The following is a 24,278-nucleotide window of genomic DNA, read 5'->3' as shown; positions in this document are numbered from 1 at the left end:
AAGTAAAGCAGAAAAGCAGTTAGCCTGCAGGCACGTCCCACTGGGTTTTACCCCCAAACACCTCAACCGAGTGCCCTATGCACCTACAGCCTGTGCATGTTTACTGACTGCCCTCCCCCTGAACAGACCTAGTGGTCTGAGAACAGTTCCCTTCTTGAGGAGTCAGGTAAGCAAGAAAGTCACCCATTCAAAAATAGGGCTTTTATTTTTTTTTTTTAATGTAAAAAAAAGTGAATAAAAATTAACTTTTTTTCAACCCAGATTCTGACAGCCATTGGTTGCTGTCCACGCTGACTGCATTTCTAGCATTGAAGGGAAAAGTCGGGTGATTAAGACAAAAGCAATTCGGGAGGCTAAGACAAACGTTACAGGATCTCTGCAGAGAGAGCTCAGAACAAAGCAGCCAGGATCCTTCCCTACTAAAAGCTAAAATCCTGGCTCAGCACTGCTCCTGTAATAGAAATAACCTGCTCCCACTGAGCCATCCCAAAGAAACAGGGAGAAATCATCCTGAAATCATTTAGGCTCCATGCTTAGTGCCCTGTGCATAGCTGCCAAGCCTGTGCTCACAAGCACATATTACAAATATGCCACCCACTGCCTCTGCCCCTGCAGCTGCAGCCCCACCTAATGCTTCCAGAGCATATTAGATACCAAAAATCAGCAGAGGCAGCTGAGAGGGCTGCAACCCCATTCCAATAACTTGGTTGGAGCCAGCACTGGCAACATCACTGGGGGACACTGGGTCTGGGATCAGCTCACAGCTAACAAGCAGGTCCCCACACTAAAAAGCAAAAAGCAGGAATTTCATGTTCTTATCCTTTTATGATAAAGTTGAAAAGAGGTACCAAAGAATGGACATTTGTTCTCAACTAGCTGAGGGTCAGGCCAAGTATACAGCCAGGTTAAAATCAACCACAGCCCCTCAAATAACCGATTCAGCTGTCTCCAGAGGTGCCAAACCCTTCCAGATGGGCCACGGCTAAGCCAGTCCTCCAGACACAAACACATTCTGTGACTGTCGGGTAACAGTTTTGACCTTGGAAGAGAAGGAAGAGGCAGGAGAAGAGAGAAGGGAAAGCGTTATTCCTCTCTTTCACGGTGAAAACAAACCCCAAAGAGCAAGGAGCTGCATTCTTCCCAGAAGATAGCACTTCAGTTGGCATCGAGGTGTCCAGCTTTACAGAGCAATTCAATGCAGGGGCAGTCAGGCACCACTCTCCTCTGGCTACCCTTAAAACAGGATGAGGAGGGGTGCTGGAGCAGGGCATGTCCTGGGCAAACAACTTCTCACTCATACGCACAGCAGAAAAGGAACTTGGAACTTGCTGGCCCCTCAGCTGCACAGGCAGTCCTCTTTTTCAATGCCTCAGACTTCTCCCTCCCTAATGATGAGGTCGCCTGCTTTGGACAGATCCAGTTGCTTACTCTGAGCTCTCTTCTACCTCCTTCTGTTTCTTCTTCTTCTTCTTCTTCTTGGTGCTGGTTTCACTGATCTGCAAAGAGGATCAAGTTCAGGAATTAATCAAAAAGGCATCACTCACTGCTCATTTCAGGAAGACAGTCCAGCCCACATGCAGGCTAACGCAGCTCTCACAGAAATCTCTTTCACACACAGCCCCAGTGTCCAAACAGCACACACACTTATCCCAGGTGCACAACAGACAGCAACTCTTCCTAATGCTTGAACCATACCATGGCAGCACTGTTACATACCACTTCTATTTGTTCTTCCCCACTCTCAGATGCTTCTTTGGCTTTCTTTTCTTTCTTCTTCTTTTTCTTCTCCTTTTTGCTCAGCTCCTCTGGGGGTGGAGTGGCTGGGGATGGTGGGGGGCTCGCAGCCTCATTTTCACTCTCTGACTCTCGCTTCCTCTGTTAGGAGAGCACACTGTCAGACCATTTTCCAAATGAGCTCAAGTGATGGAAAAGCTGTTTGCAAGCCTATCACAACTGCTTTTTTTCCTGATTCAAACTTCTCAGTAAGCACCACTTTGAATAGGAGTGTGAATTGCAGACTGCCAGAAGTCCCCTCCAACGTACAGCATAGGGATTCCTTTCTGCCAGAATTACACCCCAACTTCTTATCCCTGTACCTCAAATCCTCCTGTTTGAAACACTGCTGCACTACATGCAAGCCTTGACTTAGATCCTTATATCAGAGCAGAAGTCCTAACTCAGGGAACTCTATATACAACGTCTGCATGGACTCCTCAGATAAACTTTCAGTCTGTAATCTCCAGAAAGGTTCTCTGGCACAATGACCTGGCACTGTAGCTCCATCCAGTGTATTTCCTTGGATGCTGCAGCTTTTACTCCTCATTCCCACTTACAGTACTGCACTTTTCATATACAAAGACAGGGACCAAAAGGACAGAACAGTGGAAGCACTCTCTGCCCTCACAGAGATGGGTTCTACCACAGAAGTAAGCACAAGATCCAAAGCAGCCTTCAGAGCCCAAACAACCTTAAACCAGAGAGCAGCATTACTTACTTTTGGAGCCCTTTCCACCTCTGACACAGCCTGGGGAGCTTTAGCTGCCTCTTTCTTGGACGACTCCCTAAAAGAGAAGAGACCTCAGGCTGAGTGGGACTGCTGCTGCCTTCCACAAGTACAAAGGCCCCTCCCCTTCACAAGGGCCCCCTTACCCACGCCAGGCATTGGTTTGGGGGGTTCAGTGTGAGGATGACCTGCAGCCTGCACCAGTGCCAGCTGGACAGGACAACAGCAAAGCCTCCCCCTCTTTCATTTAGCAGACTGACTCCCTCTAGAGCCACAGGCACAGGCTACAAAGGGATAACCGTCTGCTCAGGGCCTTTCGCTCCAGCCTGGCAGACCATCAGCATGTTCCCTGTGACTTTGAGGAACACAGCTAAACACCAAGGGTCCAGATAGCAAATTCACCTTGCACCAGATCTGAGATGCTAAGTACAAAAGGCAGTGCCCAGAACAGTGCTCACAGCATGCAACCCTTCACTGTGCCCACCACTCTGAAGCTGCACAACCTGTACCCACCTGTAATCCACATACTCCTTCTTCCAGGAATCTGGTGTGCACTCATTGGGCTTTCCATGTTTGTCCAGCAGGCCTTTCTGGATCATCATCTTCTTTTGACTGGCCTGAGAGCAAAGGGCAGAAGTTCAGACCCCAGCTCCTTGAAGAAGAAACCACCCCTTGGGCTTCAGCTACCCACTTTAAGGAATAACCCAGGAACAAGCCAAGGCAACAACTGCACTGTCACCAGCTTAACCATTCTCTGAGAACCTTCTGACAGCTCACAGGAAACACCCACTGCACAGCAGCCTACAAGTCTCAGACAAGGAACAGGCAGAAGGCGTCCTAACTTTAATTAATGGCTGATTTGTGAGAGAAGTAACAGCAGTAGATAACTGCTTATCACTGAACTCAGATCCTTGGCCATAATTATTCCTCCAGCTTAATGACCCACTACATTTCAGCTGAAGCACTGCAACTGCACAGCTCCTTGCCCCTCCAGAGCCATCAGCATGGGGTGATAGATGAAGGTCATCTTTGCACAGAGTGCTAATGCCAACCAGTTGACATCATTTGGCTCTTGACCACAGGAGGGCTCAAGCACAGACCTGAGGTGCCTGCAGCCCCACAACTGGGCACCCACCAACACCGAGTCCCCAGCTGCTCACCTTGGGACCGAGGCCCCATTTGCGGGGATATGTGTCTCTCTCCATGATTACTCTCTTGATCTTTGCTACCACGCCATGGTCACAGGTAGAAATGACAGCAGTGGTCATCAAGGCAATGGCTGCAGAAACAAGCAGGGAGCTTACAAACACACATTAAAACAGCAAAACTGTGAGAGTACAGATGCAAGAACGTGCTGGGTTCAGGCTGTCCCTTCTATGGCAGCACAAAAGAGAGACAAACCACCACCAATGCCCTGTCCCCCTGGAAACTCACTGGAGGAAAGCTCTGGTCTAAAGCTTCAGAAAGATGCCCTGCTCAAAGGCAGCGAGCTGATGTGACCACATCAGAGGTCGGAAATGCTCCTGCAGTTGCCAGTGAGGCACAGCTGGGATTTTCATCAGGTGGCAGCATGTGATCAGATGTCATCCCTCGTCTCAGTGGGGACAGAGCCCCCCAGAGAGGGGCCCTGACCCTGCCAGCACCGCTTTGCTCCTGCAGGCAGCCAGCCACACACCACAGCAGCCCCCAGCAGGACACCGGGACACTGCAGGGTCTCTGGAGGCTGCACGGCACCCAGACCCTAGAACAGGAATCGGGGTGCTGCAGGAGGGCAGTGCCACTGCACTCAGAGAATGGATAAACTTCATCATCACCTCACACACAGCACACCTGAGCTCTGTGCAACTGAAACACTGAGGAGCGCTTCAAACCTTGCCAAATAACAGCTCTTAAGGAAGCACTACTTAAACTTCCACGTTGTCCAATCTGCTACACCTTCACTGGAAAGTAGTTTGTTGTTTCTGCACATAGACGGGCACAGAAATAAGCAGCTTCATACCTAGGCAGATAGCTTCTCCTTTTGTGGTGATGACTACAATCTCCTGATTAAGCTCAATACCATCTTCATATCTCAGGACACCAGGCAGCATGATCTTGGCTCCATAGCAAATAGCATTAACCTAAAGAGGAAGGGAACAGAAAGGCTTGTAAGCGACTAGAGGACAAAACCAATGCAAGAAACACCTCTAATATTTTACCTTCCCATTGCCATTATTGTTATGAACAATAACACTAACACGTTTCTAGCTGACTACCAATACCAGGTCCTGCACAGCACGTGACACGACAGTGCTGTGCACCACGAGGACCCCGATCCCTCATTTATGAGCTGCACAAGACAGGACACAACCTCTGCTTCGAGCAGCCCTACCTCAGGAACTCACCGCACTGTCTTTCATGACGAGCCGCTTGTGTGAGGTGAGCAGCTTCTCCAGGGGCAGGATGACACGCCGCAGGTAGCTGTCATCCTTGTTGTTGTCGTACTGCCACTGTGCATCCAGCACGTCGTGCATGGTCACCATGTTGTCCTGCAAAGACACAGCCCCTCTGAGCTCCCCCCTAAACAGCAACCAGCTTGAAACACGCACAAAAGACACAGCTGAAGCCTGATGGCAGATAGTGTGCTGGAAGGGAGGGAAAATTGGTGCCCAATTTAGAAACACCTATAAAATCTCCATAGAAAAGGCAAGAACAAGCACTTTCTGCTGGCAGCTCGAGGGCAGTCTCATCTCTGCTGCTTCAGGCTTCTACCTGCCCAATGTCACACTGCACTGGGATCAAGTGTGCAAGCTCTGTCTACATGAAACACTTTCCAAGTGTGACCAAGCTTAACTACCTACGACTTCTAGACAAAGTAAATGAATGAGTAGAAGCCTGAATTAATCAGCTCATGAATCTGTAACGTGGGATAAGTTACTGAAGCAGCTGCAGCCACCCATCACCTTGGATTCACTGTCAGTGAATTGCATCTCTGTTAAGAGCACAGATAGGACAGCACTTGCACTCTGATAATCCAGTTTTGCAAGCAGAGAAATTAGTCCTGGAGTTTGAATGGGCAAGTGGGATCCAGGAACAACCAGATGGAAAACTGTGCAAGGTGCTGAACATCACACATGAAGGCATACCCTGAGTGCCCTTTGCTAAAGCACACTGCCTGCACTGCGCCCTGACACAAGTGATCACGCTGCTAACAGACAGCTCGTGTGTCTGAACTCCAGACACGTGCATGGTTTGTAGGCTGAGAAACACAGGTGGCATAAAACAAGCTTTCAGTCACCAGGGTGCACTTCCCAGTCGTTTCTGTCCCAAAGCTTAATTACCAGAGCAGGGACAAGACCCTGATCTGAACTCAACACTTTGGTTCTGGACTGCCTACGGCAAGTGCCACACTTCCAGGTCCATTCACAGCACTTCAGTCACTGTGCACCTATACCCTTCTCTAACACCAAAGAAGAGAGACCATTCGGGGGAACTCCTACAATCTCCCATTTTCTAGTTTGATGGTTACAGTCAGAATCATCACTCTACCATCTCTCCCAGGATGCCCGACCGCACTCTGCGGAGCTCCTGCATTTGGCCCCCAACACCAAGCAGCAAACCAAGGTGGACACAAAGCGTTCGGATGTATGTGCCTGCTTCACAGCTCACCCAGAAGATACCTGAAACACAAGAGAGAATTTACATGTGTAGCTGTAAGCGAGCCACATCTAGAGGCTCCACGTCCAGCCCCTCACAGAGCCATCAGCATGGGGTGATAGATGAAGGTCATCTTTGCACTGAGTGCTAATGCCATCTAGCTGACATCATTTGGCTCTTCTGTGAAGGGTGCAAAAATATCAAAAGAAAGTAGGTGAGATTTGTTTCTCAGCATAAACAATGCATGAAGCGTTTACTGCTCAGTGGGTGCAAGGATCTGTATCTCAGTTCATCTGCAAAGAATGGGAAGCAGCACACTTGAGCTGTGAGTGTAATCAGACAAAGGCAGGAGAGCTGTATGTTACCTAATCTTTTCTCAGGATCATACTCCACCAGCTTGCTCTCATAGATGGTTCTGACTCTCAGCTGTCGCTTAACAGCAGCGATGAGGGGCGGTCGCTGGAAGAGTGCTCCTGTCAGAGTTTCTATTGCCTGAAGGTAGAAGCAAAAGAAATAACACGTTAAGCTGGGCCTTTAGCACAGCTGACATGTGAGCACCTCTGGGTCTCCAGGAAAGAGAACCTTTTTTTTGGACTGACAGGCTCATCACCACGTGGCTATTTAAGAAAGCTGGTGTGAACCACTGATGTGGTCAAAATGCTCCTGCAGCTGCCAGTGAGGCACAGCTGGGATTTTCATCAGGTGGCAGCATGTGATCAGATGTCATCCCTCGTCTCAGTGGGGACAGAGCCCCCCAGAGAGGGGCCCTGACCCTGCCAGCACCGCTTTGCTCCTGCAGGCAGCCAGCCACACACCACAGCAGCCCCCAGCAGGACACCGGGACACTGCAGGGTCTCTGGAGGCTGCACGGCACCCAGACCCTAGAACAGGAATCGGGGTGCTGCAGGAGGGCAGTGCCACTGCACTCAGAGAATGGATAAACTTCATCATCACCTCACACACAGCACACCTGAGCTCTGCTCCTACCCCCTCATCTCCCACAGAAGCCAAACTCTTTGCACAGAGTGCCAGCGTGGCCAACGGTGTGCTGAGACTTACCCTGGCAAGCTGAGCCTCACTTTCAATTGCATTGTGCAGCCGAACAATTCCCACATACTCTTTGCCTGAAAGAACGACAAGAGCAGTCAGGAGCGGCCACTTGCATTTAATGTTGACCTCAAGGCATGCACTGCCACACAAACAGCTCTCCTAGGAGGTGCACACCACTCATTATGCAGTAGGTTATTCTCCCCCCCAGAACAGAATCTAAGCTGCACATTTACTTGTTCACCACGATTTATTTCTTGGGATTTGCGGACCTGCGCCTTAAGTTCAGTTAGCACACAAAACCTGTCTTTCAGAAATGTTTTCATCGACCTAAAAGAGCACAAATCCCAGACAGAGAAGCAATCAGAAAAACCACTTGAGACAGCACGGATGTGCCCTCAATGGCTGGAAGCAAGATGGATTAACAATCCTTGAGCTCAAGGCACTGAAAGCTTAGGGCAGGCCTTTCAAATACGAGAATGGAAACCTCCCTGCCTCCAAAACAACTCTGCACCTCCTCAGCCACTTTGACCACATGGCAGTGAACCTACCTGCACTCTGCTGAGACTTGACAAGCCGTGTCGCCCTCTCAATGCACACAATGAGGCACCCAGTCACCTTAGGGTCCAGGGTGCCACTGTGCCCTGTCTTCTCTACTCGAAGGATGCGTCGGATCCACGCCACCACCTCATGGGAAGATGGATTGGAAGGCTTGTCCAGGTTGATGAAGCCAGACCTGCAGAGTGAGATGACAGATTAAGAGCTACATGTTGGGGCTAACAATGGTAATGTGAAAAACAGGATGAGATTTGTCATGGTAACATAGAAACGTTTCTGAATAAACAGTTAGACAGGAGCTGAGCCACTGAGCTGTTCTGCACTGCAGCTCACACGACCCATGATTAAACAGTACTCTCCAGAATGCTACCACTGCTCAGTGTAAAACGCTGCAGCCATGCTCCAAGGAGACCCAAAGCCCCATGCAGACTGAATGGCTCTCCAGAGAAGCACCAGGGCTCCTCTGGTGTACATCTACCTGCAGAGAAGCCACAAAACCAAACCAAAGCCACCTCCAAAGAAAACGGCCAGCAGGTCCCAGACAGACATTCACTGGTGAACAGCAAGACAGAGTCAAGAGAAAAGAAAAAGGAATCTGGAACAGAATGTGCTTGTGAGATGCTAACTGTGGAAGAGAAATAAAACACTCTGGACTGTTACACTCACCGTACATAGTCAGAGATCTCCCTCTTCAAGGGATTAGCACCGGAAGGGAGGGGTGTGTAGTGTGTTGTCAGCACGTTTAGCTTGTCAAAGTTCTACGAAAGCAAAGCAAATAAATGACTGTAAGTACCATGAGATGGAGGTGAGACCGAGGACAGTGGCTTTATCCCAGCACACCTCCCAGTTGTACAGAGGATGCTTTGCTTTCAGGTTAACGAGCCTCTTCCAATGGGAAAACGACTAAAACGGCAAAGATGAGGGGCAGAGAAAGGAAAGAACTCAAAGAAAGCCAAAAGAGCCTCATTGCTTTCAGCTCACGGAGCAGAAACCCGAACGAAACCCAACGAGAAAGGCGGGGAGCCACCGCCCCTCCGTGCTCGTTACCTTCAGCAGCAGCGGCCACTGGGACGTGTCCAGCTGCGCCACGCGGGACTCGGGCTTGATGAGGAACTCCTCGGTGTGCTGGATGTCCTGCGGGGCACAACGAGGGCTGGGCTCAGTGTGCGCCGCGCGGTTTCGCTCCCACCGCCCATCCCCCCCCTCTCTGCCCGCCCTCCGCTCCCGGGGCGGCCGCACGGCGCCGGGCGGGACACGTGGAGCCCATCGCGGCCCTCCGCCAGCCCCGCGCCGCCCTCACCGCCACATCCTCGTCGGGCAGCGATCGCTTGTCCTTCTTCCGCCGTTTCTTCACGGAAGAACCTACGGGAAAGACGCGTTTAGCGGCCCGCCGGCCCGATGAGGCGCCTTCCAGGCCAGCTCCGCGGCCGGGCCCCCCCCATGGATCGCCACGCGGCCGCAGATTGCACGCAGGATCCGTCGGCTCCCTCCCGTCCCACTCCGGTCTCCCACCCGCCGCGCACCGTCCCCGTCCGCCATGGCCGCGCCGCGTGCTGCCACCGCCGCGCCGAGAGCGGAAAGGCCGCCCCTTCCCGACAGCCCCTGCGACACCACGTGACACCAGGTGGGCGGAGTCACAGCTATCCCGCCGCGCGTGACCACTCCCTCGCTGACCACGCCCACAGCTACAGCCCCGCCCACCGCCCCACGAACCAATCGCTGCAGTCAGGGAGCGCGCTCGCACCGCAACTTTATTACAGACGCTGAGCTCGACCGTAACACAGCGTTACGCTCCCCGCCGGCGGGGCGACGCGACCCGAGCCCGTCTCGCCGGCAGCTCCCCGCGCACGCGAATTCCGAACAGTCCCGAGGCAGCAGGGACCCTCCAGGCACAGTCCAGTGACAGTCCGGGCGGCTTTCAGAGCCCGTGCCCCGCGGGGCTGAGCATGTCCTGCAGCACCAGGTGCAGCAGGTGGTTCTGCTCGGCGCTCAACAGCGGCCACAGCTCGGCCTGCAGAGCCCGCAGCGCGGCCGCGTCCTTCTCCTGGCAGGCCAGCACAGCGGACTGCAGCAGCAGGAAAAGCTCTGCGGGCAGGTAGCTGGCGGCCGCAGGCAGCCCTCCTCCGGCCGTGCCGCCCTCGGGCGCCTCCCAGCAGTACTGCTCCAGCGTGCGGGCGTGCTCGGGCGGCAGCTTGCCGGGCGGCGGCTGCAGGAGAAGCAGCAGCAGCACCCGCGACACCTCGCAGCTCACCAGCGCGTCCAGGAAGGCTCCGCCGGGCGCGGCCCCGCCGCTCCCCCCGATCCCGGCTCCGGCCAACGCCTGCGCCCGCGTCAGCGCCGCCAGAGCCCCGGCGTAGTCGCGGCCCAGCAGCAGGCAGGAGGCGCGCTCCGTCAAGCAGCGCAGCGCCTCCAGGGGCAGCTTAGCGGCCGCCAGGAGCTCGGCAGCCCTCTGGAAGTGCGCGGCGGCGCGGGCGGGCCGGCCCGTATCGCGCAGTGCTGCCGCCAGCTCCAGGCAGAGCCCGGCCGCCAGCGCCGGCTGCCCCCGCTCCAGGTGCAGGCGGGCGGCGAAGGCCCCGCAGCTCTGCGCCGCCGCCAGGTGCTCGCCGAAACCGCCGCGCAGGGCCAGGCGCTGCCGCAGGTCACGCTCCTGGCGCAGGAAGAGCCGCGCCGCTTCGCCCAGCGCCGCCGCCTCGGCGGGGCCGTGGAAGAGGCTCTGCGCGCAGCGCGCCACAGCCAGCTGGCACCAGGCCGCGTAGGGCAGGCTCTCCTGGGCGCGCAGCTCCCGCGCCAGCGCCGCGAACTGCTCCGCCGCCTCTGCCACGTTCGGTTTCCGCAGGAAACGCCGCCGCAGCTTGGCGGACACCAGCCGGTACCGCGACAGGAAGTCCCCGTCCCCACCGCCGGGGCCCGGCCCGGGCCCGGAGCCGCCCGCCCCGCCGGGCCCCGAACCGCCCGCCGCCGCCAGCATCGCGCGTCGCCAGGAAGTGACGCAATCATGTCCACTACCGGGTTAGGCGGGGAGGGGCACGGATGGGGGCGTGGTCTAGTATCAGCACCGCCCATCTACGGGGCGTGGTCGCATCGTGCAGGCCCCGCCCCCTGGCCGGCGTGCAGCCCTGTGCTCCGCGGCTGCCCGGCAGCAGCGATCCCGAGGGTACGCGGCAGGCTGGCTCCTCCCTGTCCCCAGACACTGTGCTAAACAGGAGGTGCTCAGCTTTCTGCCCCGTTGAACCCGCTCAGAGTGCCGTGCGGATGCTGCACCGTGGGAACTTCCCTGCGTGGGTAAAAGCTCGGTCCCAAAGGGCAGTGCAGGTGTTGAGGTCTGAGAGTGAAGTTCACGCTCGGTTTTTCACACGGGTGGTGGAGTTCAGTGCATGCAACGAGCACCCCCGGAGTTCTAGGAAAACCCCTCTCTGACTTATTAACTCCAGAGCGTTCCACAAAGCTGCTGACTGAAACCGCAAGGTGGATAATGTAACTCATCCCTCTGCAGCACAAAATCCCCCAAGCTGACAGCGCTGTGGTACCTGATCTGCCTCCCCCGCAAACACCCTCCGTGTGCAGGCAGTGCTCTTCCTGCACTCAAAACCACGGAGGGCCCACGGGGTGGCAGAGCGGGCAGTCAGGTTGCTGCCACCCAGCAGTGCCCATTGGTCTCAGGAAGGCTGTCCTCCCCACAAGCCGTGCCTCGCTTCTCCTCCTGCTGTTTTCTGGCTGCTGCACAAGGTGGCAGAAACCAGGAGTCTGCTGCTTGCTGCTCTGTCCTTTCCCATTGCCAGAAGCAGATGTGCTCTGTGCCTCCGTGGGTGCAGGTACCCAGAGGTACACGTTGCAGAATGACTGACACCAGTGAGCTGATGCTGTAGAAATGCCCTTGGAGATCTCCAGGCTTTCTCTATTCACAGCTATTTCTCTGCTCTCGGTCTGGCAGGTTGGGTTTATCTTTTAGATTGACTCAGCAAGGGCAGGAGGTGAAGCTGACCCAGCACGACATACCGAGACAAGGAGGAGAAAATGGGCTCGGTGGCCTCTGCTTTCCCCTCACCAAGCCCTGAGATTTCCGTGGATGGAACAAGGCACCTGCTGACGCATTTCCTATCCTGCCCACACACTGCTTAAGTTTGTGCTCCGGTGGGGTGGGATGTTGGTGCCAGATACCCAAGGAGCATAGCCAAGGGTTCAAATCTGAGGCCTCTTTCCTGCTGCCCTTGCAACTCCCTTCCCTCTCCACTCCCCATGGCCATTTGCATCTGTGAGGGCAAATCTGGAGATAAATAAATCCACAAAGGTGGAAACTGTCGTGGCACAACCTGCTCCAGGCATGTGACTGCTGTTGGTTCCGTGCTGGGTGAGGGCTGGTGGGGATGAGCTGCTTGTACCCTCACTTCCCACCCCTATGGGCTCTCCCTGCCATCCCAAAAAGGATTCTAGCAGAAGCGCTGTCACAGACAAGCTGTCATTTGGAGGCATTTCAGTGCCTGTCCATTGCTCTGCACCCCACAGGGCAGGAGGAGATGCAGCCCTGAGGCAGGGAGATGTGGGCCTTGGGGTGGTACCCCGCAGGTACCAAAAGGAGTGGATTATGGAATCCTTCTGCTGGCATTTTCAGACCTGCTGCACCATCAGCCTATTTGTGTCCGGTGCACCTGGGTGCACTGCAGAGTTTACCTCCTGCACAACCTCCCCCACAAGGGCCAGGAGGGGAAAACCAGGCAAGCCCATGTGGGAGGGGAGCGGGGTGGGAGGTGTCATCGCCAGCCAAGGGCTTATAGGGACCACGAGGAACAGGAAACTCTGTCACAGCCGGTGCAGGAGCTGAGGAGTGCCAGGTGAGGTGGGTGGCTCCGGGTCAGGGATGCCAGCTGGTGGGGGGGCCATGCTCAGAGCTGGGAGGGAGAGCCTGGGGCTGTGCAGGATTGTGGCATGGGACCAATTGCAGGTGGTGACCACATTGCTGTGTCGCTGCAGGGCTATCTTTACATGCAAACTGTGCTGTCTGTATGCACAGGGGCTGTGCTGGCCCTTGCAAAGTGTATGCAGAGCACTGTGACGGGTGTCAGGCAGAGCACGCTGCTCTGAAACCATCACGTGCTTGGTGGCAACACTGCTATGCAGTGAGCTGTGAGTGATGAATGTGGGCCACTAAGTCCCCTGTGGTTTTTTACCACTGTGAGTTGCAAGCAGCAAGCTCATGGAGCTCTGCAGCCCTGATGTCCTGGCATGCTGGGCAGGTGCGGAGGGAGCAGAGAAGGGCATTAGAGAAGTTGTGGTATGTGGGAGGGAAGCTGGAGATTTCTGCAGCTCTCCATCACTCAGCATCATGGAAAGTGGAAAGGGAAGGGAGGCATTGGGGCACGCAGGAGCTCATGGGCACGCAGAGGGTTCTGCAGGTGGTCCCAGTGGGGCAGGTGCTGGCAGAGGATGTCCAAGTGCATAGCATTGGGTCCCTGGGCTGCCTGAATTCATATTTGCTGTACCTGTTTTGTCGCTTGTGTGAAATCAGAGCTTGGGGTGGGCTGACCCCCACTCCTGACATTGTTAAGCAGCTCTCCTCACACACAGCCACAGTCTCATCTGCCCATTCCCAACCTCCCTCGTGGCACAGAGCTGGGAGAAGCTGGGACAGGCAGGAGCAGGCTCTGCTTTCCTACCAGTGTTTAATGGGCGCATCCTCCGTGGGCATTTCCCTACAGAGAGCAGGCAGAAGCTGATCCTTGCCCAGAGCCATTTTCCTATTGCATCTGGGGCACTGGGCACCACAGGTGGCTGTGCTTCCTGTGCATCCCCATGTCCTCATGGCTCCAGCTCACCCCAATACCCCTTGCAGCTCTCCCTGCACATCTCATTCCAGGTCTGAACGCTTACGATGGACCCTCAGAGCACCCCCCCTCCTGCCATTGAAGTCACTCAGCAGCTCCTGGGCAACTCCTGCTGTCAGATCCACGATGGGTTCCTCTCAGTGACACTGCCTGTGATGTACTCACTGATCTTTGCCATTGGGCTGCTCAGCAATGTGCTGGCACTCTGGGTGTTTTCATTCAGCATACAGCGCCAGACCTCCATCACTGTGTACATGAGGAACCTGGCCCTCTCCGACCTCCTGCTGGCCCTCTGCCTGCCCTTCCGCATCGCCTTCCAGGACAGGAGTGAGCCCCGTGTCTTTTGCAATATTGTCGGGGCCTTCTTCTACCTCAACATGTATGTCAGCATCACTTTCCTTAGCCTGATCAGCCTGGACCGCTACCTGAAGATCATCCGGCCCCTCCAGAAATACAGGATTCACTCCGTGTCCTGCAGCACGTTGGCCTCTGGGATGGTTTGGGTGGTGAACTTTGCCTTCATGCTGCCTTTCTTTTTCGAGAAAAGAGGGAAGGGACCCTGTGACCATAAATGCTTCCACTTCAGGAGCAAAAGCACCATGGCAGCAGCCTTCAACATGGCCGCAGTAGCCGCCTTCTTCATCGTGCTGTTGCTCTTCCTCTACTTCTACAGCAAGATATTTGCCAAGCTGCACCAGGTCTCCTCAGTGAAGGCCCAGCAGCTGAACAAGAAGACCAGCACGAGAGCCATCACCAAGACCTTCGTGGTCCTGATCATCTTCATCGTCTGCTTCACCCCGTACCACACTGTCCGCATCCCTTACATCCTGGCGCAGATCGAGGCCATTTCCAGCCTGCCCTGGAAGCAAGGTCTGCACCTCGCTAACGAGCTCGTGCTCTGCATCTCAGCCCTCAACAGCTGCCTCGACCCCATTATCTTCTTCTTCTTGTCCAGCAGTTTCCGCAGGGCCGTGCTCTGCACCATCCAGGGCAGGCTGAAGGGAGCCCTGCTGAGCAACCAGGGCAGGCTGACCCCCAGCAGGTCTGTGACAGAATTGTAGGGTCAAGGTCCAGAAAATGGGATTTCCTCATCGCAGCTTGGCTCTGGACACTGGTATTTATGGGACAAGGCTTGCTGGGAAGATGGAACCACTCCGTGAGACGTGGCTTAGTGGGCATGGTGTGATGGGTCGGGGTTGGGCCTGATAATTCACTGAGGTCTTTTCCAGCTATAATGTTTCCACGACTCTACGATTCATGTAACACCACCAGGGTCAGAGCCTCCATGGGAGTAAACAAGGAGGAAAGGACAGCTGGGACCTTCTTTGTTCCTACCTCAGCTGGCATAGCTGAAGAGCATATTTTTGAGCACGAATGAAGCTGTAAGTGCCAAAAGGAGATTTGGCCTTGGCCTGGGGACCCCAGGCAGCCCAGAGAGCAGGAGCAGAGCTGCAGGCAGAGCTGGGCTCCTTTGCAGAGAGGAGAGGAGAGGAGAGGAGAGGAGAGAGAGGAGAGGAGAGGAGAGGAGAGGAGAGGAGAGGAGAGGAGAGGAGAGGAGAGGAGAGGAGAGGAGAGGAGAGGAGAGGAGAGGAGAGGAGAGGAGAGGAGAGGAGAAGGGAATGGGCAATGAATCATTACTAAGGACGGATCGTCTTCTCACCAGAGGGAGGAAGAAAGGGATGGGACAGGAGAGGGTGCAGTGCAAAAGCATCAGGGAAGGATGAGGAGACATTAAAGCATCGCTCATGGAGCAGGGGAATATTTTGCTCCATGATGGAGCCCAGAGGTGAGCACTGCCAGACTTGCACAACAGACCTGCCAGGAAATGCTGCAGCCCTGCAACCTCAAACTATGAAAGCAACAGCTATATTATCTTATTACTGCAGCCTCTTTAACCTCAGCTCAGCCCCACATCTCCGTGCACCGAGCTCAGGTCTTCCTTTAGCTCTTTGCCCCTCTCACCAGCACATTTGCAGGGGCTGGCAGCAATCCTGGGCACAGCACAGCTCGCTTGTGGCCACTGCTTCAGGAAGGTTGCAGTGGGCAGAGGGGCTGCGGTGCCCCTGAGCCCCAGTGGGAGCAGCTGGCTCTGAGCTTCTCAGCTCTGCTGTTCTGCAACAGCTCTGAAAGAGAAACCCATGAGAGATGTGCAAGAGTTGCTGCCTTCATCAGCGCCTGCTCCCTTCCTGCAGAAGAGAATATTTATCTGTATTTTTATCTTGTTCTATGCCTACACCTCATTTGTTCCCTTATTCTTAGGGCAGTGCAGAGGTGGAGCAGCAGCGTGCACTCCCTGCTGGGCAGCAGAGCTGGGCAGTGAGGGGTGGGGGTTCATTCAGACCGAACTGCCATAGTGACCACAAACACCTCCAACACCTGAATAATACTTGGGAGAGTAAAATGTCATTAAAGACTGAATGATCTGATCTTTCCAATGAAGGTATGAGCAGCTTCAGTCCTCTTTTCTCTCTGTATGATGAGCAGGAGAGAGGGATATTGCACACAGAGGGTGGTGAGGCAGTGGAACAGGTTGCCCAAGGAGGCTGTGGATGCCCATCCCTGGAGGCATTCAAGGCCAGGCTGGATGTGGCTCTGGGCAGCCTGGGCTGCTGGTTGGCGACCTGCACACAGCAGGGGGTTGGAACTGGATGAGCATTGTGCTCCTTTTCAACCCAGGCAATTCAATTCTATGATTCCGCGATGACCTCTTTAGCAGAGGTGGGGGGAAAACACAGCCAGCAAAGCTTTTCCTCTGGAAAGCTGCATACAAAGGTCACAACGCTGTTTTTCTTTTCCGATCAGCGCTGACGAGCTGCAGCAGTGACACTGTGTGCTTCAGAAGCCTCAGCATTGCAGCAGCGGTGCCTGTGCGCAGCGCTCAGCTGCACAAATCCCCCGCAGCCATCCTCCCCCACAGTGGAAGCCGCAGGGCTTGCAGGGCTGTGCTCAGTGCTGGGTGCCCCACATCTCACCCTCTGCCCCATCCCCAGGATGAAGGCGGTGGGATGCAAACCGACATCCTTTTCATTTCTAGCTTAAAGCAGCACTGGGATCATTATCTCTGGCAGGCAGGAGGTGACGTGCAGACGCGGGGGCTGTCGGGAAGCGGCGGCGGTTCCGCCGTGCTGTGACCCCGGTATGGCCCTGGTGTGATCCCACTGTGAGCCCAGCACAGCCCCATTACAGCACACAGCTGCTGCTGCCCTGCACACATCGGATTCCGCACTGCAATGGCTGCAGCCTGCAGCTTGCCCAGGTGAAAAGCAATTTTTCGTTCCCTTTGCATGTAAGGGGAGCACCCCCCCCCCCCCTGCGTTACCCTGGGGCTGTTATTGCCTGGATAAGAATTTTAGCTGATATATGCTTTAATCAGAGATTACTGTTTATTGTGTAGTTAAATTGGTGATGGATGTGTCACGTGGTGAAGCAAAAAATAAATAAATTCATGCTTTAAGCATACTTGAAACCGTGTCCTTTTCAATCCTGATCCATCAGACTGTTGGAATATTGTGCTGTAAATTATTAGTAGAGTATTATGTGGTGGTTATGCAAAGCAGCAGCCATTCTGCTCTGCCTCATTTCAGTAACTGGAATGATACCTATGCAATGTTAATCCCAGGCCTGGGATGTCTTCAGGAGGCTCAGGAGCCCAAATCACTGCTCTGATAGCTCTGGGTCACTGCTGAGAATCTTTGTGCTGGGAAAGCTGAGCAGTCGTGCTCTGATCCGTGGGGAATTCACAAAATTCCCTATGATGCTCAGATCTGAGGATGGAAAGGACCAGAGAAGCATCACGCCTATTGCTGCTCTATTCCAGGTGCAGTTGGGGCTCACAGCTGTGACATCTGCTGTGACACCACGGGGCGCACAGTGGGCTGGAGGGCTCTGAGCCCCTCTGCTGCCTGCCATGGCCCTGCCCCATGCATCCATGCTGACACGCCGGTGTCTCCGCCTGCTGACCCCACAGCCCGTGTTCCTGAGCAGCCTGCCTGGGTGGGACTGCCGACAGCCAACAGGGGAGACAGCAGCCAAGAGGAGAAGGAGGAAGGATGGGGAGGGCTGCAGCCTGCCAGCATCCTCCTGGGAAGAGAGGTACGGCAGTGGGAGGTGTGTGCTGCGTGTGGTGGGGGAGCATTTGGGTATGGAAAGCTGCAGTTGGGAAGGTCTGTGTGTTGCACACTGCATGTACAGCTCAGCTGTCTGCTGTCAGAACCCTGAGCAATCGTGGTGTTTATTGCCCTCAACAAGCACCAGCCTGGCTGTGACTGTCAGTGCCAGAGCAGGGGCTATAATGAGAGTTTAAAGGTTTCACCTCCATCCGCTTCTCAGGTGGAAATGAGAGGCTCAGCTGTGACAGAAGTAATGGAAAGGGCAAACAAAGAGGTCTAAGCAAGAGGGAAGGAGCTGGGACAGAGCAACTGCCCTGCTGGCAAGCAGAAAGTACTCACCCATGTGATTCACAGCTCTGTGCTTGAAATCAGCTGGTGATTTGGATGCAGCTCCCAAAGCCCCAGTGGGGAAGAACAGCAGTATATCCAGCTGAGCACCTGATAGACACTTAGGTCAGCTTGGATTATATCTATCTCGCCCCATCCTCCCTTATTTTCTTTGCAAGGCAGCTTTGTGTGTTCCATTCCTGCTCTCCTTGGCTCGGATATAAATATCAGTGGGTTCCAAGGTTCATCTCCCAGCTGCTCCTGGAGAACTGGCCATGTTCATGAGCCAGTAATTCCCCTTATGCAGTGCAGAAACTGCATTGGTCCACGTTGAGCAGTGACCAACGATGTGAGAAGGCAGAGGATGCAGTGAGCAATGGGAGGAGTGTCTTATTCTTCTATGGGAAACCTCCAGGGAGATAGAGTTGTTCTTGGCTCTGTCTTCTAATGGGGGCTCATCCAGGACAACAGGGACCCAGGCTCAGCCTGTCCTGTGCTCGCTGTAGCTCCTGTGCTTGTTGTGCTCCTCCCACCCCAAGCAGCTCTGAGCTGTTGTGCTTTCCAGGTTGGCAGATGCAGCAACACCGCTGTGGAGACTTCCATACCAGGAGCAGCTGCAGGTAAGGTGTGCACACCTGGAATTTCTCCATTGTGTTGCTCCAACTGTCCCTTTCCATCCCCTTGAGCAACTGCCCTTAGCATCTGGCACTGCAGCCTGGTCCAACACCACAGAATCATTAGGACTGGAAAAGACCTCAAAGGTCACCAAATCTCACCCCAACCCATCCCCACCATCCTCACTGAGCCTAAACCCCACCCTTTGCTGCCTTCATTCCTGAGTTATTCTAAAGCACAAAAGGTGCTCAGGCCCTCCCCAGTGCAGGACAGGTTAATGGAGGCTTCATTACTCCAACACCCAGACCCACCCTTGGGGCCACGGTGCCTCCATTGCTGTGTGGCACACAGAAGCTGTGTGGTCCTGTGGGAATGTTCCTGGCTTAGGACTGCTCTGTAGGTGAAGTATGAGAGCCTGAGGGAGGTTCTGCAGAGCCTGACATCACATCTGTTGGAGCTGAGAGGAGGTGTGCAGGATCCCGGAGGGCTCTGCTGTCCCCTGCAGCCCGTGGTCCCCTCGGTGAGTGCCCATGGTTGGTTCCACAGGAGCTCCCTTGCTGCCTTCTGCTTTGCAGACTGCAGAACAAGAGCTGTATGCTGCACTCGTACAAATCTGCACCAGAAGTAGTGACCTGCTCTCACCATTGCTGAAGCACAGCAGCCGCCGTGCTGCATCCAACTGGTTGGGCTCCACAAATGCCCAGCAAGTGCTGTCGAATGGCAACGGGTGCCAATTTTTGTGCGTGGAAGAATTTATGGACACCCCTTTGCTTCATCTGCACTCCGACATCAGGCAGCATTCTGGCAGACTGTCCCTCTGCTGCCATCTGTCACACGGCAACAAAAGGAGTCGGGATATTGTTGGGAAGCTTCAACCCCTTCTGCCATCCCCCCAGTGTCTGCCTCTGACATTGTGGCCCAACATCATAAAACAGGAAGCATCACTTTTGGAGCAGCCTTTGTACAAGGCTTTGATTTCCTTCTTTCCTCCCTCAGCCCACCGTCAATGGGTACCGCAACAAATCCACGTTCTCTGTGAACCGAGGGCCGGATGGGAACCCCAAAACAGTGGGGCTGTATGTGGGGACGGGCAGAGGTCAGTATGGGGCCAGGGGTGGTGCTGGGTGGGAGCTGCTGGGCTTTACATGTCACCTTTTCTTCTCTTTTGCACAATGGGGTGATTCAGAGGAAAGGCTTTTGTAAGCTGGGGAGCTTACAGCGCTGCACCTGCATGGTTTGCAGTGAAACAAACCCCTCAAATACACATATCTCTCTCTCCAGCAAGAAATATTGTCTGCGTGAGAACTGACCACATGAAGAACATACCCCTAAAGCACAAACAAGTGGCCCAGGTGAAGCAAATATCACGTCTGTCTGTAGGTGGGAGAATAGACAGAGTGCTGTGGCTCCTTCTGGGGGAACACTGCGTTGGTTGTGTGTTTGAGTACATATAGTATGTGAGTGTAGATGGATGTGTAGTTATGTGGTGTTCTTGGATCTGTTTTGATTCTGGCCAATGGAAAAAATGCTTTTTGAAAAACAAAAGTTAATTGCTGGAACCTCGGAAGTGTCCTCTGGAGTGAAATTAATGAAGCAGCAATTAATTGCTATTTAAAACAGATGAGAATCACAAAGTGGGACGATTGAAACGTGTTGTTTTCCTCGCAAAGAGTTTTCTCTCGGTGTTCAGCAGAGATAGTACAGAGGGCAATGGTGGAACAGTGGCTGTTTGGGGCACAGCATCGCACGAGGATGAGGGCTGTGTCCCTCACTGTGCTGTGCTCCGTGCAGTGCTATGAGCAGTTCATCCGCCGCTCCCCGCTGGGCTCCTGCATCCTGTTCCATGAAGGTGGGCACTGGAGGGAGCTGGTGGTGCGCACCTCCCAGCACGGCCACACCATGGCCGTCGTCACCTTCCACCCCCAGCATCTGGGCCAGGTGAGTGGGACTGGGCCAGCTCCAGGCCATCCCAATGGATGTCACGGAGCTCTATGGGCATATTGAACCAACCATTCCTTCCCTCTCTTCCAGGAGGCTCTGGCTGCTCAGAAAGCATTGCTGAAAGAGTTCTTCACCTGCGGACCTGGAGCAGCGTGTGCCCTGACGTCACTGTACTTCCAGGAGAGGTATTGGTGCTTGGGTGGCTCTTGTGGACATGACTTTAAAGTGGCTGTACCTCGCATTCGTTGTGAAGTATCAGAAATACTTGGATGTGGTTCTGCCCCATGGGAATGTTGAGGCTGGGGAACAAAAGGGAAAACCTAAAGTGCTCTTAGGGACATGACCTGGGTACTGCCAGGCTGATGGCTGCACTCAATGGTCTTAAGGATCTTCTCCCACCTAAATGATCCAATGGTTCTGTCATTCCAAAATCACATCAGCAGCAAAAGTGGGAATACATCCCAGGGCTACAACTCTCTACAAAGGGCCACAACCCCCCCCTACATCACTGTGATCCTATTAATCAATTCTCAGTTCAGCAAGTTGCAGATCTCTCAAAAGTGTCACAATTCCTTGATCTTGTTGAAATGCTCGTATGGAATAAAAGCAAACGTGCACCCCAGGAGTGGGGCAATGAAACGCTGCCCCCCATCAAGTGTTATTTTATGTGTCCTTCCAGCACCATGACACGCTGTTCCCATGAGCAGTCACCCTTCCAGCTCCTTCATGGAGAGCCACACATCTTTGAAGACGTGCTGGACCTGACGTTTCGCATCTCTCCAGATGCCTTTTTCCAGGTGAACACGAGCGGAGCAGAAGTGCTGTACCAGGCAGTCAGGGAGCTGAGCCAGGCTGCCACAAACACTGTGCTCCTCGATGTCTGCTGTGGGACGGGTGAGCAGCATGAATCATAGAGCAGTTGGGTTGGAAGGGATCTTAAAACCCACCCAGTCCCACCTGTGCTGTGAGCTGGGTGCCTCCCACCAGCTCAGGCTGCCCAGAGTCCCATCCAGCCCAGCCATTGGGATGGGGCAGCACAGCTCCCTGGGGCTGGTGCTTCCCATGCCCAACATTATCTCCAATGCTTGTTTTCCTACACTGAAATGCAGTGTGTTTGTGCATCCCTGGTTTCCAGGCACGATTGGTCTCTCTCTGGCTCGCCACGTGTCCAAGGTCATTGGTGTAGAGATAGTGCAGAAGGCAGTAGAGGATGCCAGGTGGAATGCAGCATTCAATGGTAAGTTCAACCACTGCCATTGCTGAGAAACGTGTCAAAGCCAGTCAACAAAGAGTGGGATTTTGTGTTAGGATGTCTGAGAGTGCACTTTGTTCGTGCGTCTGCTTTTGCTTTGCAGGAATTTCAAACTGTGAATTTCACAGTGGAAAGGCAGAGGCTGTGTTACCAGAGCTGCTCTCATCGTGGGAGGATGCTCGACCCCTTGTTGCAGTGGTGAACCCATCCCGGGCTGGGATCCGTAAGGATATACCATTTATTTTCACCTTGAAGAGACAGTTTTGAGCAAAGCTGTGTGTGAGCTGTTGTGCTGGCTCCAAGCCCCCAGCTCACTCCTTCTCTAGACATTCACTCTGGCCCTACAGCCACCCTCATGGCCTCTACCTTTGGGCCAGTATTGGGAAGTCTCAGACTGGCCCTATAGCCCAGATGCTGCCCACTGCAGTGGGGTGTCCTGAGGAGCTGGAATGTCACCAGAACATGGTGAGACGGTGCTGTGCCGTTGCAGATCACAGGGTTGTGAGGGCCATCCGGAGCTGCAGGGCCATCCGAAGGCTGCTCTACATCTCCTGCAAGCCGGAAGGTGAAGCCATGAGGAACTTCCTTGAGTGAGCAGCCTCCTCTTTTCTTTTCTGCTGACATTAGTGACACTGTTGTGTGCCCTGACGACCGGGATCTGAGGATCTGTCCTCAGCACAGGAGGGTTTTTGTTGTTACCAAATTTCATTGGGTTAATTCTGCACGTGGGACCCTGGTCAGTGAATGGCCAGAAAGTGGTTTGTGCTTTTGCACTGCTTTGGGTTTACCTGCAAGCAGCACTGGTTGAAGCAGTGGGTATTCCTGGGGCTGAGTGCCAGCAGAATCATTCAGGGGTAGAAAAAAATGCAAAGGTGTTTTAATGACATTGTGCACAGCCATTTCCCAGCATAACATGGAGGGTGGTGAGGCACTGGAACAGGCTGTGCAAAGAGGTTGTGGATGCTCCATCCCTGGAGGCATTCAAGGCCAGGCTGGATGTGGCTCTGGGCAGCCTGGGCTACTGGTTGGTGACATGCACATAGCAGGGGGTTGGAACTGGATGATCACTGTTGTCCTTTTCAACCCAGGCCATTTTATGATTGTATGATTCTATGATAACAGTGCAGCAGGGTGTGGGACACCACATCTCCACGCTCCCTGCAGGAAGGTGGGCCTCCAGCCAACGAGCAAAGCCAGCTCCTGGGATTAGCAGTCACCTCCTTAGGGTTAATCTGAGGGCTGACGGATGTTAGCCAACCTAAAGATACTCTCTTAATGCCTCCTCCGTGAAGCTAACGGCATGGGAAGCCTTGCACTGCAGTTCTGAAGGTTGGCCTCCAATGCTGTTCTTCCTGCAGGCTGTGCTGCCCCCCCAACCCCAGGAAGAAGCTGGAAGGAGAGCCGTTTGCCCCCACGCTGGCTGTCCCTTTCGACATGTTCCCTCACACTGCTCACTGTGAGCTGGTGCTGCTGCTCACCCGCTGACAACGAGGAGGTTTGCAGCTCTGCGAGCTCAGGAAGCGACCTCCTGATGTCCTTAAGGAGCGGATGTGGCTGCGACTTGAACTTATTTTTATATGAATCTCAAGAAGTGAGTTATTTTCTGCTTGCTCTTACTGCAGGTTGCCTAATCTACATGGAAACATAATGATTTCTGGAAGTTGTTTTCTCATTGGGTTGCTCTGCAATAGCCAAATAAATAGATAAGCCAGGCTAATTGCATAAACAAATAGAAGGTATCTGTATGTCACGCTCTTCTCATTGGCTGGCAAGCTGCAAGCCTCAAAGGTGCTTGAAATTCTCTCCAGCTCTTCAGAAAATGAAACTGCTGCAAATTGGAGGTAGGTCTCAGTCAGCAGAATGTTTCTACAGTCAGGCTCTGAGTTTCCTCAGAAAGAGGAAATTGGTTGAACGGAGGCTGACAAACCTCTAAGGAAACAGGGAAAGCTCCTGCCCTAAAGACTCTGCCTGCTGGTATCTCTCACAGCTGTGATTTGGTCCTACGGAATCCCAAGCTTCATTGGATCATGGGATCATTGAGAATGGAAAAGACCTCTAAGTCTTCATCAAGTCCAGCTGTACACCTATTGCCAGTATTCCCCACTAAGCCATGTCCCTAAGAGCTTGGGACCAGCCACCTTCACTGGGCTCTTTAAATGCACGGGGTCAGGACCTGGAGCTTGTTCCAGCAGATCCTACAGCAGAAGGGAGGTGATGGGCACACTGCTGTCAGGTTCCCTCGTGCTGCCCCTTGGCAGGCTTTCCCTCTCGTTTTCAGCTCACAGTGAGGGATGCTGTTCATGGAATCATAGAATGGCTTAGGTTGGAGGGGACCATAAAAATCACCTGATTCCAACCCCCTGCCATGCACAGTGCTGCCAACCAGCAGCTCGGTCTGTGCCGGGCCCCATCCAACCTGGCCTTGAATGTCCCAAGGGATGGGGCACCCACAGCTCTCTGGGCAGCAGTGC

At 54.1% G+C, this 24,278-nt stretch overlaps 4 protein-coding genes and 5 non-coding genes across 15 annotated transcripts; 2 read left to right on the top strand and 7 right to left on the bottom strand.

Annotated features, from left to right (window-relative positions):
• Positions 1-186: 186 nt before the first annotated feature.
• Positions 187-9,388, bottom strand: DKC1 (dyskerin pseudouridine synthase 1). The gene is made up of 15 exons (XM_085230537.1): positions 9,268-9,388; positions 9,045-9,106; positions 8,792-8,878; positions 8,411-8,502; positions 7,738-7,922; positions 7,199-7,263; positions 6,505-6,631; positions 6,032-6,162; positions 4,888-5,031; positions 4,503-4,623; positions 3,664-3,782; positions 3,017-3,120; positions 2,495-2,561; positions 1,717-1,875; positions 187-1,496 (listed from the first exon to the last, which is right to left on the bottom strand). Exons 1-15 carry the CDS (start codon positions 9,281-9,283, stop codon positions 1,425-1,427), a joined length of 1,551 nt encoding a protein of 516 aa, XP_085086663.1. The 5' UTR covers positions 9,284-9,388; the 3' UTR covers positions 187-1,424.
• On the bottom strand, positions 3,498-3,573 carry LOC116216951 (small nucleolar RNA SNORD83). The gene has a single exon (XR_004160697.1). It is a non-coding gene; the product is annotated as a small nucleolar RNA SNORD83 (small nucleolar RNA).
• LOC116216956 (small nucleolar RNA SNORD17) lies at positions 4,076-4,322 on the bottom strand. Its single transcript, XR_004160702.2, has one exon. It is a non-coding gene; the product is annotated as a small nucleolar RNA SNORD17 (small nucleolar RNA).
• On the bottom strand, positions 5,733-5,866 carry LOC116216955 (small nucleolar RNA SNORA36 family). The gene has a single exon (XR_004160701.1). It is a non-coding gene; the product is annotated as a small nucleolar RNA SNORA36 family (small nucleolar RNA).
• LOC116216952 (small nucleolar RNA SNORD83) lies at positions 6,240-6,315 on the bottom strand. The gene has a single exon (XR_004160698.1). It is a non-coding gene; the product is annotated as a small nucleolar RNA SNORD83 (small nucleolar RNA).
• Positions 6,852-7,098, bottom strand: LOC116216957 (small nucleolar RNA SNORD17). Its single transcript, XR_004160703.1, has one exon. It is a non-coding gene; the product is annotated as a small nucleolar RNA SNORD17 (small nucleolar RNA).
• An 88-nt stretch (positions 9,389-9,476) lies between the features above and the next one.
• LOC146543765 (40-kDa huntingtin-associated protein-like) lies at positions 9,477-10,759 on the bottom strand. The gene has a single exon (XM_085230539.1). The coding sequence runs from the start codon at positions 10,710-10,712 to the stop codon at positions 9,663-9,665; it is 1,050 nt and encodes a 349-aa protein (XP_085086665.1). The 5' UTR covers positions 10,713-10,759; the 3' UTR covers positions 9,477-9,662.
• A 1,727-nt stretch (positions 10,760-12,486) lies between these two features.
• On the top strand, positions 12,487-15,063 carry LOC104912110 (putative G-protein coupled receptor 34). Of its 2 annotated transcripts, none has more exons than XM_019618078.3 (2): positions 12,487-12,573; positions 13,572-15,063. In XM_019618078.3, the coding sequence occupies exon 2, from the start codon at positions 13,611-13,613 to the stop codon at positions 14,622-14,624; it is 1,014 nt and encodes a 337-aa protein (XP_019473623.1). In that variant the 5' UTR covers positions 12,487-12,573; positions 13,572-13,610; the 3' UTR covers positions 14,625-15,063. The 2 variants fall into 2 exon arrangements, with proteins under 2 accessions (XP_019473623.1, XP_085086785.1); XM_085230659.1 differs by having other exon boundaries at positions 12,514-12,573; positions 13,596-15,063.
• Positions 15,064-15,185: 122 nt separating this feature from the next.
• On the top strand, positions 15,186-23,552 carry TRMT2B (tRNA methyltransferase 2B). Of its 6 annotated transcripts, none has more exons than XM_085230656.1 (13): positions 15,186-16,819; positions 17,381-17,670; positions 18,565-18,619; positions 19,015-19,134; positions 19,611-19,710; positions 19,896-19,966; positions 20,406-20,552; positions 20,646-20,740; positions 21,235-21,449; positions 21,691-21,792; positions 21,911-22,030; positions 22,298-22,397; positions 23,166-23,552. In XM_085230656.1, the coding sequence occupies exons 2-13, from the start codon at positions 17,471-17,473 to the stop codon at positions 23,290-23,292; spliced, it is 1,452 nt and encodes a 483-aa protein (XP_085086782.1). In that variant the 5' UTR covers positions 15,186-16,819; positions 17,381-17,470; the 3' UTR covers positions 23,293-23,552. The 6 variants fall into 6 exon arrangements, with proteins under 6 accessions (XP_085086782.1, XP_010713318.2, XP_019473620.2 ...); XM_010715016.4 differs by having other exon boundaries at positions 15,191-16,819; positions 17,381-17,655; XM_019618075.3 differs by lacking the exon at positions 15,186-16,819 and adding an exon at positions 17,300-17,380 and having other exon boundaries at positions 17,531-17,655.
• Positions 23,553-24,278: the final 726 nt, after the last annotated feature.

Source organism: Meleagris gallopavo, chromosome 9 (genome assembly GCF_905368555.1).
Source record: "Meleagris gallopavo chromosome 9, MGAL_WU_HG_1.1, whole genome shotgun sequence".
Classification (NCBI taxonomy): domain Eukaryota; kingdom Metazoa; phylum Chordata; class Aves; order Galliformes; family Phasianidae; genus Meleagris; species Meleagris gallopavo.
Note: the sequence above shows the minus strand (reverse complement) of the source record. Positions and strands in the feature narration are given on the sequence as shown.